Genomic DNA, 19,056 nt, shown 5'->3' with positions numbered 1-19,056 from the left:
TTCGGGGGGAAGGGTTGAGCAAGTAAGAGCTTTGCTCTAGGAACAAGTGGGACCAGCCCCTCAAATGCTGTCAAGGCTCCCACTGCCTCTCCTCTCTGCTTTCCTTTGCGTGTGGGCTTGCTTTTCTTTGATTTTTTTTTTTTTTTAATTGCAAGCTCGCATTCAGATAGCTCCTGCACTCATAGCTCTTGGGTACTGTCAGCACAGTTGGGCCATTTTATTTTCCCTTTTTGTAGGATAAGTCTCAGGGAGGAACTCTGATTGGTTCTCTTTGTGTCACGTGTCCCTTAGGCATGCTCAGTTAGCTAACATGGAGGGTTGGGGGCCCTGGGTGGCTCAGTCACTTAAGTGTCCGACTCTTGATTTTGGCTCAGATCATGATCTCAGGGTGGTGATAGTGAGCCCTGTGTTGGGCTCTGAGCTGGGCATGGAGCCTGCTTAAGATCCTTCCTCCCTCTGCCCCTCACACCCCACTCACTCACTCTGTCTTTCTCTCTCTCTCTCTTTTTCAGACAAACAAAAGTTTCAAACTAATGCCAGGGGTGAGATCTTGTAAGAACATAGAAACTCTGTGGGAGATACATGACAAAAAATGTGGGAGTTGAGGGTGCAGAAGAGCTGCTACCCCCCCCCCCCCAGGAAAGGGAAGTTGTGACTGGGGGAAAGAGAGCAGTCTTACCACTTCAGTAAATGGTCTTTTTTGTCCTGTTTTGAAAAACTCTCCATCCATAGGCACTTCTGTGTAAGTGTAAACCAATGAGCAAAATATCCTCTTAGAGGGTGGAGAGTTTTAGGAGATTTGGAAAACGTGAGAGTTTTAGGCGCTGTATACTGAGAATATGAGTGGAGTACAATTTTGTTTTGGCCCCAAGCCTTAGTCTGGTAATCTGAAGTGGCTCTGTTTCTCTGTTACCACGGATTCAACATTTTTGACATGTTCCACAAACTGATTTCCCTTTCTGACCTGTTTGTTCTTTCCTCTTGCAGATCGTGCTTGAGAACAGTAGCCGGGAAGACAAGCATGAGTGTCCGTTTGGCCGCAGTAGTATAGAGCTGACCAGGATGTTGTGTGAGATCCTGAAAGTGGGCGAGCTGCGTAAGTAACACCTGGTTCCCGCATGGGCCTGATGCTTGGCAGGCACCCCACTTCCGGGGCTGTGCCTGGACCTACACGAAGAATTCCCGAGGGGCTGGCGAGCTATGCCTGGGCATCCCCGTGGACCCAGCATTCTTTGGCTCAGGTTTCCGTGTGTATATTTCTGCATATCTGTTCTGGGAATAACCGTTCTTAAAATCTACAAGAATGGGGAAATTGGCAGGTAATATGACTAAATTTCCGATATTATAAACATGAGAATATGTTAAAACAGCCCTGTGCTTAGTAATCTGTTAAGGAAAGAGATCTATGGCTGCTTTTTAAAAATTCCCATTTTTTAACCTATCAGAGGATCATTTTCTCTTCTTTCTTTTGAAACCATTTTTCTCTACAAAGAGAAATTGAATACCTTAATAAGATCCTCTTGCTCCCAGGATCTCACTTGCTTAGAATGCTTTCTCTAAGCAAGAAGGAATTATAGAAGAAAATGGGTAGTTGATCATGAGAAATGTGGTCAAAGATAAGCTTATTGCTCTGTTTCTTACTTTTATTACAAAATTTAGGAGGGGACCCCTGGAAAAAAAAGAGGGCATAATGATATTCCTGCCTTTTGTTCATTGGTAGAATTTGGGTTGAACCTGTTGGGATGCGTCGGGTTTAACCTGGCCTGCAGTCATTGTGAGCACCGAACTGCTGACTTTTAAAGTGGCTGACTTCCCTCCCCTCCAACATCTCCAAAGCTGACGCATATACACATCTTCCCTTGTAGGCTTAATCACTTGGGCGCTGGAGAAAGACATTGGGTGAGAGATGTTGGGTGTATGATAATGTGGTGAAGGCATAGATATTCAGTTACCTGCTTGAGATGAAATGATAAATGGAAAGGAGTCCGATGATTATTGGAAAGGGGGTCGTGCTTCACCTACATTGTAAGAGCTGACTCCAGGTGCTGCTCAGGTAAACAAGGAAATGGAGAATGCTCTAAGGAAACGCTAAGAATTTGAGTCTGTTTGTCCAAGCACAGCCAACTGTTACCCTCCTCCAGGGTGGGTGGATGGGGAGAAGAAGATAAGCCGACATGGAACTGCCACGGAAGTTCATTCCTTGGGAGCCCAAATTAGGGCATCTTGGCATGGAAAGAGTAGCAGCTTGATCTGAGAGAGGTCTGTGTCAGTCCGCTCTGGTTCAGGGATCACCGAGATTAACGTCTCCGTTTACCTGGATCCTTGACCCTGTCCCCCTCCTGCTCTCCATCAGACTAACTTGTTGAGATTTATGCCTGCCCCCAAGCTTACTGTTTATTCGGTTGAAGGATTAAAGTCCTGAATCAGGCAGATCCTACCGAATTCCTCAGTCTGATTACTATGACTGTTTTGTGTTTGGGTTGATTTTATGGGGGGAGCTACAGGAAGTCACTTGCTGAGAAGTGTTACAAGGGCACCTAAAGTGTTCAGAAGCTGGACAGCGGTCATGCTCTACCTGGTTGGGGCTTGTCCTGTCTTTGTTTTTTTGTTTTGTTTTGTTTTGTTTTGTTTTTTGTTTTTTGTTTTTGTTTTTCCCCATGTTGCCCCCTTCCCTGTGGCCTACTTTGGGCTATCAGTTTTCATCTTGATGGCAGCAGGAGGTGGATTCTTTCATGCTTCACCATTATACCCAGCCTCTGCTCTTTTCCTTTGCCCAGCCGACATGTATCTAGCATGCTACAGGTTAACACAGAACAGAGATGGAGGAGCCCAGGGAGGATGCTGGGACTAAAGGGCAGCTGGGTTCTGTCTCTGCCATGTAGGACCTTCGTGTCCTTGGGTCATGTACTCACAGACTTCGCCGTGCTCCTACACCTCCACATTTCCCCCAGAGGTAGATTGGTAGTATTTGGGGTGATGATTGGAGGACCTGTGTTCATTTTGGCTTGGTCACAGATAAGGACCCAGGGAACAGATCATATTCAGCCTAGGGAGACTAACTCAGAAAAGAGGGCCAAGTTCTAGGCTGTGTGTGGGCAGGACAAATGTGGATCTGATTCAGACTCTCATCCATGTCAGGGGACCCTATTTGGTGGGCAGGGGGATGGGGAGACTGTGGTGACAGGAGTCTGAGCAGACAGTGCTGCTCAGGTGAGTGGCAGCTCTGTGCTTCGCAGGAGGGAGGGTGGGTGCAGAATAGGGAATGACCCCTGGCAGGGGCAGAGCCACCCTTTCAGACTGTTAAGAACCTGGTATGAAACCAGGAACAGGACAGAACCTCATTCCTAGGGGCTGAGATGAAGAGTGGGAATACTTTGGGGATCTCTGGGAGTACCCCATATGCTGTGCTTGCACTGTATATTATTCCATATCTCACCTTCTGCTGCAGAGAACGTTCCAGCCTTCTGCTACAGATCATTTAGTACCTGGTCAGGCTCATCTCTGCAGTGAGGTTGGCCTTGGTCACCTAGGGCCTGGCATACTCATGGCAAGCTCCCTTTGTCCAAGATGACAGATATATGTATTTATCTGTTTAATAAAAATCTATTGATTACTTACAGTGTGCCAGAGATTATGATGTGCATGGCAGATACAAAGGTCAATCAGATACGGTCCCTGTCCCCAATAAGCTTGCACTTGAGAAAGTGTAAGAATGATTTGGGACTAATATCTTCTACTATTAGTTATTAGTGATTGCATATTTATTTTAAATGCCCATTATCTATTCTGAGGCATAATTTTTCCAGTGTTTTGATAGTTTGAGTTTCCAGGTTGGCCTATTGCTTGCACTGCAAAGGTCATTCTGGACATTTTGCAAGGATTACAGAGGACTCCATGTTTCTAGAGTCTACATGCCCAAATGAGTTGTTCTCTGCTCATAAAATATTAAAGGATTGCTACATTCTGATTGAGTGCTAGACATCAAATGATAAAACACCCTGTGGTAAGAGGAAAATTGCTTTTTAATGGATTGCCTTTTGCCCACTGCCATATTAAATAAGTTACTAATATGGAAAACAAATCTGAGTGCACCCTGATGTTGAGGGAAGTATCTGTTTTTCTTCTGAGGAAAATTGGCTTCACATACAAATCCATTTTCCTTTGGTTTAACTGTGTCTGTTTTTCTGCTTCTAAGTTCATGGTTCTTCTCAGATTCATGTCAATAATTGACCCCTGAGATCATGGTTGTGCTAGATCTATAAGCAAGTGTGGAGATCAAAGAAATACCAATTAAAAATCTAACTGAGAAAAAGGACATATACAAAAGTATAAAGATTCAATTTTCTACAAATGCTTTGTCTTTTGCTTTAACTTATAGTCTTTTGAGGAAACCCACTTCTGAAATACCGGTTATCTTTTGGTGTCCAAAGCAAGCATATTAACATTCAATTAAATTACTGATACCAAATAGTTATGCACAGTGTTTTTAAGACTACTTCTTAAAAAGAACTCAATTTCTGCTTCCCAATTATTAACACTGCAAGAGGCGAATGTTTTATAGTGTGGCATAAAAAACAGCATCTGATAATTTATATGCTTAGAGCGCTTTATCAAGGTTATTTAATTGAAACCTGTTACACCCCTGGGATCAATACCATCTATGTTTATTAAGGAAGAGAAGACTTACACTTACTGGATGTTGTCTGGGGTCACTGAGCTCGAATCAGTGTTCAGGAAGAAGCAGAAAAGCGGAGTGGTTGCATGTTGGCACCGGAATGACCCATCTTTGAATCACAGATCAACTACCTAATTGGATGCCTTGGGCATGTTTCCGGTCTGTTCTGAACTTCTGGTTCCTTATCTCTAAAATAAAGATAATCCCTGTTGCACATAGTTGTTGGGAGGGTTCAGTGAGATAATGGGCGCTGCTTCTGTTGCAGGATAGATGGTTTCTTTGCAAGTGATAGCATTTTGCTTTCCACAAGTGGACCACGGCTTCAGTGATGGCAGGAGAACGTTCTGACTTAAGTAACAGCTGGAACCAGGATCTGGAACAATGACGCTCGTCTCTTCACTCTTTCCATTCTGACTAAAATTATTCCTTGTAATCTGCTTCATCCATGAGGCACTTTTGAGAGCAAGGTGCTTGTTTTTCCTCAGTTTCAATTTTAAAGATCACAAAGAAGAATCCTTATGGACCTGGGTGTGGTCACAGATCCCCATGGCGTGGGTAGTGCAATTGGAAACCCCAGTTAGAAGAACAGAATTGAAGCAGAGTGAAGAGCAAGACTTCAGAAGAAGAGGTTTATTTGGGGGGGTGTGTGTGGTGGGTCAGGGTGTCGGGAGGTGGGAGGTGGTGCACTGGCAGAAGAAGGGAGGCATATCACAGACAAATGCAAAGATACTCACTATAGTGTGAAGTCCTTAGGCCGATCCCTGGCTCTTAACTAGGGCTAAAGAGTGATGACTATTGTTTGTGTTATTACAGCCCTGTCCCTAAATCCATAATAAGTTGTTGAAGGATAAAAGGAAAACTTGATTTCTGACACGATAAGTTAATTACTTATCTTTTGGTTGTGTAGCCCCTCAGGCAGTTATCTTCCAATATCAAGTGGAGCTAGGTTATTTCTTTTTGTCTCCCGTTCATTCAGTATCTACAGGGCTGTTCTCTATGAGTCAGGATCTAATCTCTGGTGATGTGGACTTAGAACACACACTCTGTCCTCAAGCAGCCTACATGCTGACTGGAGAGTCCTTCACATAAACAAATAATGAGAAAATGCATTGTCATTTGGAACATTATGTTTAAGTTACATTGTCATCACTAGAAGGCAGTGGTTGGTTCTTTCTGCTCATGGGAAGTTGGACAGACTAAAGGAAGGAGAGTCTTGGGAGGTGTGACACAGAAAAGGAGATACTCAAGAGATGGAAAGAATAACCAGGTAAGCACAGATATGTATATGGTGGGTAGCCGCTGTTAAAAATTCCAGGCAGTGAGGTGTAAATGAAAAGACTTGGAGGTTCAGAGAATTCTGGTTCCATGTGGCTAAAGCAGATGGCTCAAGGGAGCAAACAAATGGAAGAGATGCTGACAGAAAAAGCAAGAGTTAAATCATAAAGATTTGCCACGCGGAGGAGTTTGGACTTTACAAGCAAAGGGAATCAATAGGAGGATTTTTAATAAGAAATGCCCTAGTCCTGGGCATACAATTCTAGAATTAGATTATGTCTTCTGGTTATGACAAGAACTTGTGAGTGTGATAATGTATGGGGCCAGGACCAGGGACAAGCTGACCTCACTCCAGCCCCAGCCCCGCCAAGATAGCAGTTCGGAAGCTTTCAGCTGCAAGTAATAGAAATCCCAACTCAAAATGGCCTAAGTAGGAAGAAGCTTTATTGAATATCATAACTGCAGAGTTGAGTAAGTCCTAGAGTTGATTAATTTAACTGTTCAGGAGTATCATCAAGGATCCAAGTTCTTTCTACCTTTTGGTTCTGCCATCCTTGATGTACAAAATTTGTCCTCAGGCAGATAGCAATATGGCAGCCATCATCACATGGTCCAGAGGAACAAGAAGCTGTATATTCTAGTAAGTCTCTTTTAGATGTCTAAAAAAGTTTCCAAAACTCCTTCAGCAAACTTTCTCTAATGTCTCATTGACAAACACCATGGCTTGTGCCTATGCCTAACTGAGTCTTTGGTAAGGGGAATAGGACCAACATTAGCTATTCCTTAGGCTGGGCATGAAATAAAATTCCTTTTTTTTTTTTTTTTTTTAAGACGTTCTTTGTTTATTTGAGAGAGAGAGCAAGCAAGTGAGAGAACATGAGCAGGGGGAGAAGCAGAGTGAGAGGGAGAAGCAGACTCCCCCTAAGAAGGGAGCCCAATGCCGGGCTCCAACCTGGGACCCCAAGATCATGACCTGAGCTGAAGGCACAGCCTTCACCAACTGAGCCACCCAGGTGCTCCGAACCAGCCTTTCTTGAGCATACGACCACAGGATGATAGGTAGCTAAAGAAAATTGAGGTTCTGTTCAGATGGGGAAAATAGTTACTTGTAGCCCTTAATTCTTTCCCTCTACTTGGAAAACTCTCTTCTGCATTTCCCTACTGCAGCAGAAAACTGTAGCAAATTGAAGTCCGATTACAGCCCTCTGTCATTTTGCCTTTACTGGGAATTGGGGACTGCGTTAGTATTTTTTTTTTTAATGTAGCAATATCAGAGGTTGCAGAAAAATGGTAATTGAGTTTTGATTATAATGTATTTCATTTCTCATCACTAAGATGCTAGGGCTTCACTACCTTACTTTCCTTTTAGCCGATGTCTATTTTTCACTTCCTCAATTATGCTTTTGTATGTGGGTTATTCTCAAGTGTATTTTGAAGGGCAGAATGGACATACATTTGTAATTAAAGTTTTCATATTTCCCTGAAACAATTTTGCCATCTTCACCTAGTTGACCATATATAATTAGATTAAAACTTAAGAGCTACTTCCTTGTTTTGAAAAAACAAGAATAAAATCTACATCACACGCTATGAAAATACTCAGCATTTCTTTACTTTGTCTTTCAGTGGTGATATTTATTATAACACACCAGTGGTGCTGAGTGAAGCACCTTGTATAATTCATCACCCAGACACCTCTGCTTTAGCAAGTAAAAATAACACAGATGAACAATCTGAAAGAACTCTTTGGAGTAGAGCAGCAGTTAGAATAGACACTTAACTCTGGGACATTGGCGTTTTCGTACTTCGAGAAGTACCATCCATCACTTTCACTCTTAGAACATTCTGGCTACAGAAAACTCAAGAAAGGTAGATTGAACAATTAAGCCTCTTTAGGGCCCTCCCCACCCCTCCTTTAATAACAGCTTATACCCCTGCTCCATGGAAAGTTGAAGCCTGTCAGATCTCGTCTCAGTCTTGAATCTTCGTTTTTGATGTCTATTTTCATATTATACTTCAACGTTAAGTTTAACGTAAAAACAAAATTAATTATTTAATAATTAATCAATTACTTTTTAAAATGTTCGTGGTCTGAGCCTATATTGAGAAAGTTGTATCCACTTTGGGCCCAAATTAAAAATGTCAAAGGAGAGAGTATAAAACTCCATGGAGTGTAGTGTTTATGATAATTATAGAACTGTTATCAGGATTCATAATGGTGTCACAAGGCAGGAGGACCTAATGTACAGTTCTTGCGTTCAGAATCAGAAGCACTTGATAACTGGCACAGCTGATACAAGTAAGGGCTTTTGTCAAGACAGTTTGCCATCTTGCTCCTTAGTCTCCCATTGGTAACCTGGGGATATCGTCATCATCCTCCCCATCACCACCACCACCATCATGAGCATTCTCATCTCAGAATTAGATGAAGAAATATAGGTTAAAGTGTTTTGTTAACTGTAAAATGCCCTATTTGTGAAGGAGATAACAACCAAAGTTCACACAGATTTAGAGACCCCGAGATGTATCTATTCCTGTAGCAAAGTCAACTCCGTGACTTAAGAATTTGAAGTTCTGTGGTGATTGGCTGGTGTTTCAGAAGATAGTACTTGTTGATCCTTCTGAAATCACGAGGTAATCCTTATCGCCATAGAAAGTGATTGCTGAGAGAAATTAAACTTAGCCATTTAAAAGAATATCTCAAGCACATCTCCTTTACAAGTGGATGAAAACAATTCATATTTATCACAGGCAGTTTTTAGCACTTGCTCCTTGTTACCTCGTTTCTGAGAAGACATGTAGCTGGAAGCAACAGCATCCATTTCTTTTGTCTTTGAGGTTCCAGATTGACAGATGAGCCTGTCTCTGATGTTCTAGATTGAGAGGTGGGCCTGGTAGGTTTGCCGAACCTCATGAAGAGACAGACACAGACCTGTTGAAAAAAACACAGATGCCCACTTGTCTTCCCTCTCACCGTGTAGAATTACTTTTCCACCAGCTTCATCTCAAACATCACGTGACCATTCTGATTCCTCCTCTGAGTTCCTGCTGAGGAGGACATCCTTCTCAGAATTCCTGTAGCATTTTCTCTCTGCCTCTTTTATTATACTTCCTCCTGTTGTAGAATACTTTTTTTTTTTCTTTAGTTCCTGGTCCTGTTTCCCTTGAAGTTGAGGTGGTTTATTGTAAAGTATAGAGATAATTTTAAAATAAATAAGTGGTGAAAACAAAGGCAAATAAAAATTATAACTGAAATGGATTATGAAGGTTTGCAAAGTGCATTTTATTTATTTATTTATTTGACAGACAGAGATCACAAGTAGGCAGAGAGGCAGGCAGAAAGAGGGGGGCAGGAAGCAGATTCCCTGCTGAGCAGAGAGCTGGATGCGGGGCTCGATCCCAGGACTCTGGGATCATGACCTAAGCCGAAGGCAGAAGCTTTAACCCACTGAGCCACCCAGGTGCCCCCAAAGTGCATGTTTTAAAGGCCTTCATATTTACTAGTGGTAGACGTGAATTTGGCTCAAAGATTTGTCCCAGGGAAGCAAGAGGGGCTCAGTAATGGAAGACAGATGAGTGCACATCTCACATGAGGAAGCTCAATGTGTAAATCCAAATGCTAGTTTCGGTTAAGGCTAAAATAGTATTTGATAGCACTTAATATTTGTTAATGATGATGGAATAGACATGTTCTTAACATTAATTTTTTAAAGCTTCTGTAAATACAGCCAGCACTATATTTAAAATGGTGATAGCGAAACAGTTTTCCCATTAAATGCTGGAACTAAAAGTCGGGTGCTGTCGAATGCTAATATTCACCAATATTATTTCTCCTTGATCTGGAAGAGAGCAACAAATAGAGGTATAGTTCACTGATAGAAACAAAATATTTTAGATTATAGACAATAAAACTATCTCTCTAGAAATTCCTGGAGGAGTGAAAGAAAAGCTGTTAGAATTCATATAGTTCAGGAGAGTAGCTACATAGTGGGTAACAGAAAATTGTTTGCCATTCCGCATGTCAGCAATATTTAGTTAATTATAAAATGGAAGAAAAGATTCTTTTTAGTGTCCAGATAAATGTACAGCTTCAGATGAATCCTAATGGAAAACATCCCAGATTTCGATGTGAAGAAATCTGCAAGGCTTCACAAAGATACACAAGTTTTAAATAAAGAGTGAATGTTGTATTCCTGGAAGGAAAACATTAATATTGGAATAAAGACATGAGTTCCTCCAAATCAGTATACTGGCCCATGTATCATCCCAGACTACCAACAGAAACTGAGATGGAAACCCCACAGAGGGATTGTGGGGTTCATTTGGAAAATAAGGAGGGGCAGTTGGTAAGGAAGGACTTATAAGGAGAACAGTGAAAAGTGAATGGACCTAAGAATATATTCCCTTTTTTTAAAAACATTTTTTTGCAAGAAAGTCCAAAGCACACATTCATATGTACCTTTCACCCAGGTTTACCTATCCTGTTAATATTTTCTGTATTTGCTTTATCATTCTTTCTTTCTATACCCAGACACACCCATGCACACACAGATGCACATTCACATGTATTATTAAAATATGAAAACTTTTTATGACAGGAAAAAATTAGATCTCATCTGAAGAAAAGTAAGGAAATAAATAAATTGGTTTTAAATTGGATCCAGCTCTGGCCTGTGATCTGTTGGAGGAAAAGGTGCCAAGAGCCCTGCCTAGCAAGAGTCTTCCCAGGAGAGCTGTGGGGTGGAAGGTTTCGGGTGCTACAAGGTGAGGCACTGTCACAGAGCAGCACCGGGAACCTGGCTTAGAATACTCACCCCCGGAAGTCTGAGAGGGGCTTGCTGCCACCTGATAGCACCTATCGCAGGTCGGGGGGTTTGTGCTGGTGAAATTCGTGCCCACCTTGCCTTCTGTTCTTCTATAGCACTGTGGGTATGGCTGACCTAAAATCCATGGTTATATATATGAGGAACTATGGATTTCAGGGCATTCAGCTTCTTATAGAAGTTAAAACATTGTAAAAAAAAAAAAAAAAAAGAAAAGACATAAAAGGAACCGGATCCCAGTAGATGAAAGAGGCCATTTGCATGAATGGTACTTTCACTTCTCATCTGCTACATCATTCTAGTATTAAAGTGAGTAGTCTCACTCCAAAAAGTGTAAAATGTAAAACCATCTTTCCCTAGTTCTGTACCCTGGGTTTGGACCCACAGCCTTTTTTTCCGAAGTGGTACTTTACTCATCCTCCCCAGCGTTTATTGTAGCATTGTGATGTGCCAGGCCATGAGCTTCAAGGTCCTAGGATGCCATAGCGGTAGGACATTAATTTGGAAAGGCAGCATCAAATTAGAAAGTAGAAATGGAATGCCAAAAGATTCAAATCGAGGGTAAAGTAAAGTAGACCACGGAGAGAGAGGAATGAAAAGAACCACAGTCCGGATGCCAGACTGCACTGAAATAGTGGTAAAATGCATCCTGTTAGGTTTTGAAAATCAAAGCTTACATGAATAAAACAAAACACAAACAAGCACAAAACCCAGAAACATGTTTGCAGCTTTGGCCTTTAACTTACTTCCCACAAATGTGCCCCCCCATCCCCCACCCCTGGGGAAGTCCCCAGTGGTTGGGAGAGCAGCAGAGGATAGAACACTCTAGGATGCCGTGTACAGCCTTTCATCCTTCACCCCGGGCCTTCGGATGGAGAGATTTTCCTGGTGGTTGGAGTAGATTAGGAGGTAGATGCTAGTGGCATCTCCCGGCCCTGGGCACTTTAATTTCAATCAGACACCACTTGCTGATTTATGGGGCGCCTGGATCACTCAGCCCGTTAAGCATCTGACTCTTGATTTCACCTCAGGTCATGCTCTCAGGTTGGTGAGATCAAGCCTTGCCATTGACACTGAGCCTGGAGCCTGCTTGAGATTCTCTCTCTCCCTCTCTTTCTGCCCCTCCCCCCACTCCTGGACACGCACTCTCTCTCTCATAAAAAACTACAACCGAAACACTTGCTGATTTAAAGATAAGCAGAAAAAATTAATTTTTTAAAATGACAGTGAACATTGCCACTTATTAAATGCTTTCTACACAGCAGGCGATTCTCTGAGGCAATACTCTGTTAACCCTTTCACCATCTCCATTTACAGACGAGGGGCCTGGGGCCCTCAGAGAGGTTAAACAGACCGAGGTCACACAGGCAGTTAGATATAGTTAGCTGTTGCGGGATTTGCTTGTGCTCTTTACTCTTCACTCTTGCGCAATGCTGTAAACCACTGCTTTCATTTTTTAAAATATCTTGTCTTCCTCACAGACTGTAAGCTCCTTGAGCAGGAGACTGAGAGGGAATTCATCTTCCATCCTACGCTGTAGCCCAGTGCCTTACGTACAGTGTGCACTTAATAAGTATTTATTGCGTGAATACAGGAGCTTTATATTTGCTTAAGGGTCAGTTCCAATAATATTTTTCAGATGACACTAAATTTTTTATGAACTTTCTGTGTTACCCCAAAACCTCTCAAGCAGCATTTTTTTTCCCCTTAATAAAGTGAGAATGAGCTCTACAAAAGGGTGCCTCCTCAGTCCTCCCCCTTCTCTTCCTCCTCAGGATAATTTAGTGAGAAGGCCTACTGAGTCCAAATTTGAATCAGAAAATATCAACACTACAGTATGTTCCCCAAAGAGGAAAAAATGATCTATTTTCAATCTTGTGTTTCAGAACACACAGCTGTGTGACTTCCTAATTTATTGTATTCCAGACAGCTCTTGGCTTGCTTCTTATCTCTTACCCACCCCTAGATCTGGGAGATGGGGCAGACTTTAACCAGTCCAGAGTGTGGGTGCAAAGAAGCCAGAGAACTGCTCCTTCAGGGACGCCTCTTGCTCAAGCAGGGGCGCCCAGCAGCTTGGACCTGAAGGGAGCCGGGTTTCCCAGGCTGGCTGCCGTGGGCTCGAAAGTCAGCTGTCACCTCTTTTAGGTCAGTCCCAGCTACCTATGTGCTGTCCAGGAGGGTGGTCATCCCCCAGCCTCTAAGGAGCAGGACCTATCTTTGGATCCCAGCAATCGAGCCCATCGTGGCTTCCCTTAATTTGGCTCTCCAAAGGTTTGGCCACAAGAACAGATTGCAGCTGTGGCCTGAGCATCTTTAGAAGTGTGAATCATTTTTTTTTTTTCCTGAAGAAGCTATTTTGAGCCTTATAATTGCATATTTCATGTTGTGGTTTTTTTTTTTTTTTTCCATAGAATCAGGAGAATGACTTGCATTTTTTTTTTTTTTTTAATAGATATCTGCTGGTTCCTTTGCTCTTCTATCTTGTATAACCTGGGCCAGTGATTTCTGAATGTGGCTGTGCATCAGATTCATTTGGGGGAGCTTCTGGGAAATAGAAATTCCTGCCGTGGAACCCAGAAATCAGTATACTTAATAAACTTGCCAGTTCATTCCTAGGCAGCTGGCTCTTCTCTCCGACATTTGGGAATCTCTGTTGAACTTCCTTCATGGTAATTTGGATCATGGTTAAATGGCTATCTTGATGGGGTACTGACAGCACTAGATCAGGCATTAGAGGTCACAGGTTCTAGATCCATCTCCATTCGGACCAGTTGTAGATCAGCCTAGTCGCCTGTGTTGTCCCTTAGTCTCCTCTGGTATAAAACCATTACTGCCCCAGTAGCTACAAGCTCCAATGCTGCTGTGTTGAGCTAAGTCCTTCTTATATACCCAGTATAGGGACTCTAACCACTAAATAAGTTGACTAAAACTTGGCCATCCTCAGTTCTTGAGTGATGTGTATAACCTAGGTTGGAATTGGATTCTGTGCCAGAAAGTGAAAGAAATGCCCAAAGACCTTGTTAGGCCGGGTTCCTGGTGATGAGACAACCTGGCAGCATGGACCAAGAGAACTTGTTTTCTGCCGTACAGAGATGACTGCTCTCACCTTCTGAGTGTAGATTTTAGTCTAATGTGCTTTTCCCACTCTGATTTTTTCCTCCTTTGAAATATCAACTTTATTGCCAACAAAGAGTTCTTTGAGAAGAATTAGACCTTAATTTTGCCAGAACAGATCAAGGAAATGGCAAAAAACATTCCTCTGGCTTTATTCTCCCCTGCCTAGCTGATTTCACACTGTCGTTTCCCACCTTGATTCTCTCGGCTGGGTTTGGTGGCTCTTGCCTCTCCGTCGTGTGGCGCGGCTGTTGGCTGAAGCAGCTGCCTCTCCCATTTTTACTTGGAAACAGGAGAGTTTAAATAATCCTGAAACTTGGAAGAAGAAACAAGCCTAAATCCAAAGGCTGTTTAACATTTCTGCAAGTCATACCTATTCGCACCCTGAGAAACACAGCTCTAATGGTTCTTTGGCTTTTATTGGCTAGGTAATAGTTTGAGGAATTGCTTTGTACCAGAGCCCAGATGAAGCCTACCAAAGAGCACACACTTTATGTCCCATCTCTGCTTGCCCAAGTCAGAACTAATCCTGCTTCTTCTCTGTGTCATTAATGTAATCAGAGGAAAACCTCACATTTAAGACCTCATAGGTTGACTGTTGTGATCGGTTAACATATTTCTGCTTTGGGTTAGGAGTTTACCTTAATGCATATACTGTAACAATTTTTCCTGTTCCATTTTATTCTGAAAATGAGCTAATACCATCCTTGGCCCTTTGTCACCTGATTCTTTTCACTTAATGCATTAAATGTGTTACCTCTTTCTTTCCAGTAAATTTACTAATTTGCAGTTATTCAAACTTTCAATAGTTTAATAGTTTTTCATTTCATATGCATATTGCCATATTGTGGATACAGATATAAATAGTAGCCCATCTTATGAAAGTATGGGTCTTTTATCAACAAATAGCTACATTGTTTACGAATTTTTGCTTTTACAAAGAGCACCTGGATGAACATTTGGCCAGTAAATCCGCCTAGTTAACCCCTTAGTACTTGAGCCATAGCAGTGAATAAAACAGAATGCCTTCTCTTTCCTTAAGCTACATATATTTATTTTACTTGGAGAAAAAACAGACAATAAAGAAAGAAGTATGCTGCATGGTGAAAAGTACAATGCAGAAAAGTCAGAACAAGGAAGATGCACGGCATTGTCTCCCTGAAAAGACTGTGTTTATCACAAATATAGGAACCGAGATGGTATTGGGACGAGAGTTTTCCCCAAAGAGGGAATAGCAGTATAAAGGCCCTGAGGCAGGAGTGTCCAGCCCTGGGAGTGAAGAGCTAGGAGGCCAGTGACAGGAACAGAGAGAAGCAGGTGGGGAGTAGTAGGAGATAAGGTGGGGCTGGAGAGTGGAGACATTCTGCCACTGTAACAAATTTAGCTTTTACTCTTTGTGAAAAGAAAAGCCATGTGATGGTTTGAGCATACCTGTGACATTATATAACTTACCATTTGAAAGAATCATTTGGGTGATCTGTGGACATTGGAATATAATACGTTCCATGACAGTAAGCAAGTCGAGAGGTGACAGCGATAGGAACCAGGGTGTCGGCAGTAGAGATACTGAAAAGCGGTTGGAGTCCAGGTATATTTTATTTATTTATTTTTAATTTTTTAAATTTTTATTTATTTTATTTTTTTAATTAACATATAATGTGTTGTCCATTTCAGGGGTACAGGTCTGTGATACATCAGTCTTACACAATTCACAGCACTCACCATAGCACATACCCTCCCCAATGTCCATCACCCAGCAACCGCATCCCTCCCAACCCCCTCCACTCTAGCAACCCTCAGTTTGTTTCCAGAGATTAAGAGTCTATTATGGTTTGTCTCCCTTTCTGGTTTTGTCTTATTTCATTTTTCCCTCCCTTCCCTTATGATCTTCTGTCTTTTTTCTCAAATTCCTCATGTCAGTGAGACCAGATATATTTTAAAGGTAGAACCAAAAGGATTTGCTTGACAGATTGAATTTGGATGGGAAATAAAAGGAAGAGTTGAGGATGGGCAGCCAGAAGCATGGACTTGTCACTGAGATGGATGGAGAACATAAGAGACCAGCACTTTTGTTTGGGTTATGTTAATTTTGAGATGCCTTTTAGACATGGAGTGAAGATGTTGGTTTTGTAGTTGGATATATATATGACTAGAGTTCTGGGGATGATTCTGAGCCAGAGATTTAACTTTGGGCATTATCAGCATGGAGACAGTGTTTATAGCTGAGATTGGATGACAGCTTCTAAGAGGCTCCAGGGTTCAACCATGAAATCCCCCAAAAGTTGCTTGTTGGAGAGAAGAGGAACAGCGAGAGGAATTTTAGGGATGTAAGAAGAAAATCAAGAGAAAGTTCAAGTACAGGTCAAGGAGAGATTGCCTGTAGGAATTGCTGCTGTGGAAGTACATGAGGATTTGAGAATTGATCAGTGATTTTAACAACGATCAGTGGAGGGCAGGAGTGGCCTGAGCAAGAGCAGTTTCAGTGGGGTCGTGGGGAGAGATCCTGACTGGACAGGCTGACAGCAAGTGAGGGTACAGGAATTAGGATGGTGAACACAAAGGAGTGACACCCAGCATGGCGTGAGATGGGCTGCGAGGGAGGAGATGCAGAGTCAGCCCTCAGAAACCTTTCTAGCTGTTTGACACAGCCATGGCATTCAAGCGTGAACATTATTCTAGTGATTAATTTTATTGTATTTTTCAAGAGTGTCTGTTTCCAGACAACAGATTCGAAATGAGAAATAAACCGGTCCTTCCCCTCATCATTTGAGAGGTACTGGTATAGACAATTATTGAAAGGGGTTTTGCTTTAGAGCAGAGTAGAAAAATAAGGTGGAAGCTGGAGGGGAAGTTACAGTCAAGTGAGATTTTTTTTTTTTAAATGATGGTAGAAGTTACAGCTTGTTTATGTACTCACAGGAATGATTCAGTAGAGAGGGGAAAAGTGATGATGAAGGAGACCTCTATCTCTATGGCTATGTCTTTGTTCGCATCTTCAAATAACTTCCTTAATGAAATGCCTACCAATGGATCCTGAATCAAACAGTACATGCCTTTCGTGTTTTTGTAATCCAATGTAATATATGTGTATTCTTGGAATAGTTTTAAATATGGAGAAGGAAAACTAATAAATCGTCCATTCCCCTACCACCAAGATAGGTTGGTTGTTTTTCCCCCATAAAATGAGATTAAATTATGTTATTTTAAATGTTCTATTCTTTCCATTTAATATATTATGACTATCTTCCTACAGCAATAAATATATATTACATCATTATTTAATGCCTCTTTAATATTTCATTGTGTGGATCAACCATAATGATTTTGACCAGACTCTTATTACAGGATATTCAGGGATGTTTCCATTTTTAGCGGAACTAGCTCTGTGATGAACATCTTTGTAATTCCATCTGATTGTTTCCTCAGCATTAATTCTTGGAAGTTCAAGTTTCATGTCAAGTGGTCTGAAATTTTAGAGCTTTTTATTCCTTTACAGTTTACCCCTAGAAAGACCAAGGCATCTGCATCCACTTAGCAGGCAGTGGATTTCAGGACAAGGTTTAACACAGCTTTTTTTTTTTTTTTTAAGATTTTATTTATTTATTTGACAGAGAGAGAAATCACAAGTAGACAGAGAGGCAGGAAGAGAGAGAGGGGGAAGCAGACTCCCTGCCTAGCAGAGAGCCTGATGCGGGGCTCGATCCCAGGACCCTGAGATCATGACCCGAGCCGAAGGCAGAGGCTCAACCCACTGAGCCACCAGGTGCCCCTAACACAGCTTTTTGAACTGCTGAAAAACTGGGGGGTGGAGGAAGAAATCTGAGATGGTCAGATTTGGGGTGATGGTGTATAGGGAGACAGGCAGGTCAACACAGACCTAATAGACGCAGACACGGCAGAGATTTATAGCGTTAGTTGCGATTGGTATTTATTTATACGCAGCCTCATTATGACTTTCACGAAATCTGTGTACTCTTACCTTCATGGACCCCTTCCTCTTTAAAACTGTATTAAAACTTATAGTTTTGACTACATTATTATAAAGATGAATATCATCCAGGCTGGATTCATTGTTGTATATTCATTATTATCCTATTTATGCTTCTCTTCTGATTTTAAAAGTGAGTAAGCTGAAAACATTACATGGGCTTCCGAAGTATCACGCGCCCTCAGAACTGCGCCTGCCCAGCCCGATACAGAGGTCAGCCCTGATGATGCTTCTCTGTGCTTTTAATATTCCTAATGATGAACAGGTATTACTTAGGACCAAAAAGAAAAAAAATCAGAATACATTTATGAATACTCAGGGTCCCTAGTAGATTTCTTTAGGTTCCCCCTCCCACCCCACAAAGGGAGGAGATATTTTCCTCTTTTCCCTCACATCCTATCCCACTTCCTCTCTAGCAGGGGGCTGTAAGGGAAGGCCTGGGTCCTGCTGTAAGGAAAAACTAAAACCTAACTCGCTTCCCTCAATTTGCTGCTGCTCTTGATCCCCGGTGTCACCATTTACTAATTGTTTGCCCTGGAACTGATGTCATCCTCAGTCACAGCCTCATGTCCACAGCCAGTCAGGGACCCAAGCCCTGTCCAGTCAGTGCCTGGAGATTTTTCTTTGTTTTTCCTTTTTGTAATTGAGATGTAATTGACATCTTACCTCGTATTGGTCTTAGCAGTGCAAATGTGATGATTCGGGAAGGGAAGCTAATGTATGTTCCTGTTGTGATATGAGTACCAGAATTAAGTTGAGTCAGCGTCCAGCACTTCACAAAGTTCCACGTTTGTGTGTTGATCTACTCTCTTAGTTCCTTTCAAATATGCAGTACAATATTGTTGACTGTAGTCATTGTGCTGGGCCCTACGTCCCCAGAAAGTTTGTACCTTTTGACCACTGAAGATACCTGTCTCCAAGCCATTACCCTAATTCCGACCACCGCGGTCCTGCCTCCTCACCTGCCCCTCTCATCCATCCCTGCTCCTTCTTGCAGCCGGGGCTTTATCTAAGGCACAAATCAGGTTTGTTTACTCTTATTCATTAAAATGAGATGGCTCTTGTGGGCTCCTGTTTTCTCTCAAAGTCTAAACTTTTCACCACCCCCGCGCTCCAGAAATCGCACCATGATGTGCTTCCTCTTCACTCTGGACCTTTGCACACACTTGCTCCCCACCCTA

At 42.1% G+C, this 19,056-nt stretch overlaps 1 protein-coding gene across 3 annotated transcripts in view; it reads left to right on the top strand.

Annotated features, from left to right (window-relative positions):
* The window catches only part of LOC111147268 (engulfment and cell motility 1), a 524,081-nt gene that overhangs the window by 286,571 nt on the left and 218,454 nt on the right, over positions 1-19,056 (top strand). For all 3 annotated transcript variants that reach the window (XM_022503209.1, XM_022503208.1, XM_022503207.1), the window contains one exon: positions 988-1,096. In XM_022503209.1, coding sequence (XP_022358917.1) covers positions 988-1,096 — 109 coding nt within the window. The remainder of the gene's footprint in view (positions 1-987; positions 1,097-19,056) is intronic.

This window comes from Enhydra lutris, unplaced genomic scaffold, assembly GCF_002288905.1.
Source record: "Enhydra lutris kenyoni isolate GAN:26980312 unplaced genomic scaffold, ASM228890v2 scaffoldscaffold16, whole genome shotgun sequence".
NCBI classification, from domain to species: Eukaryota; Metazoa; Chordata; class Mammalia; order Carnivora; family Mustelidae; genus Enhydra; species Enhydra lutris.
This window is presented reverse-complemented; position numbering and strand designations above follow the sequence as displayed.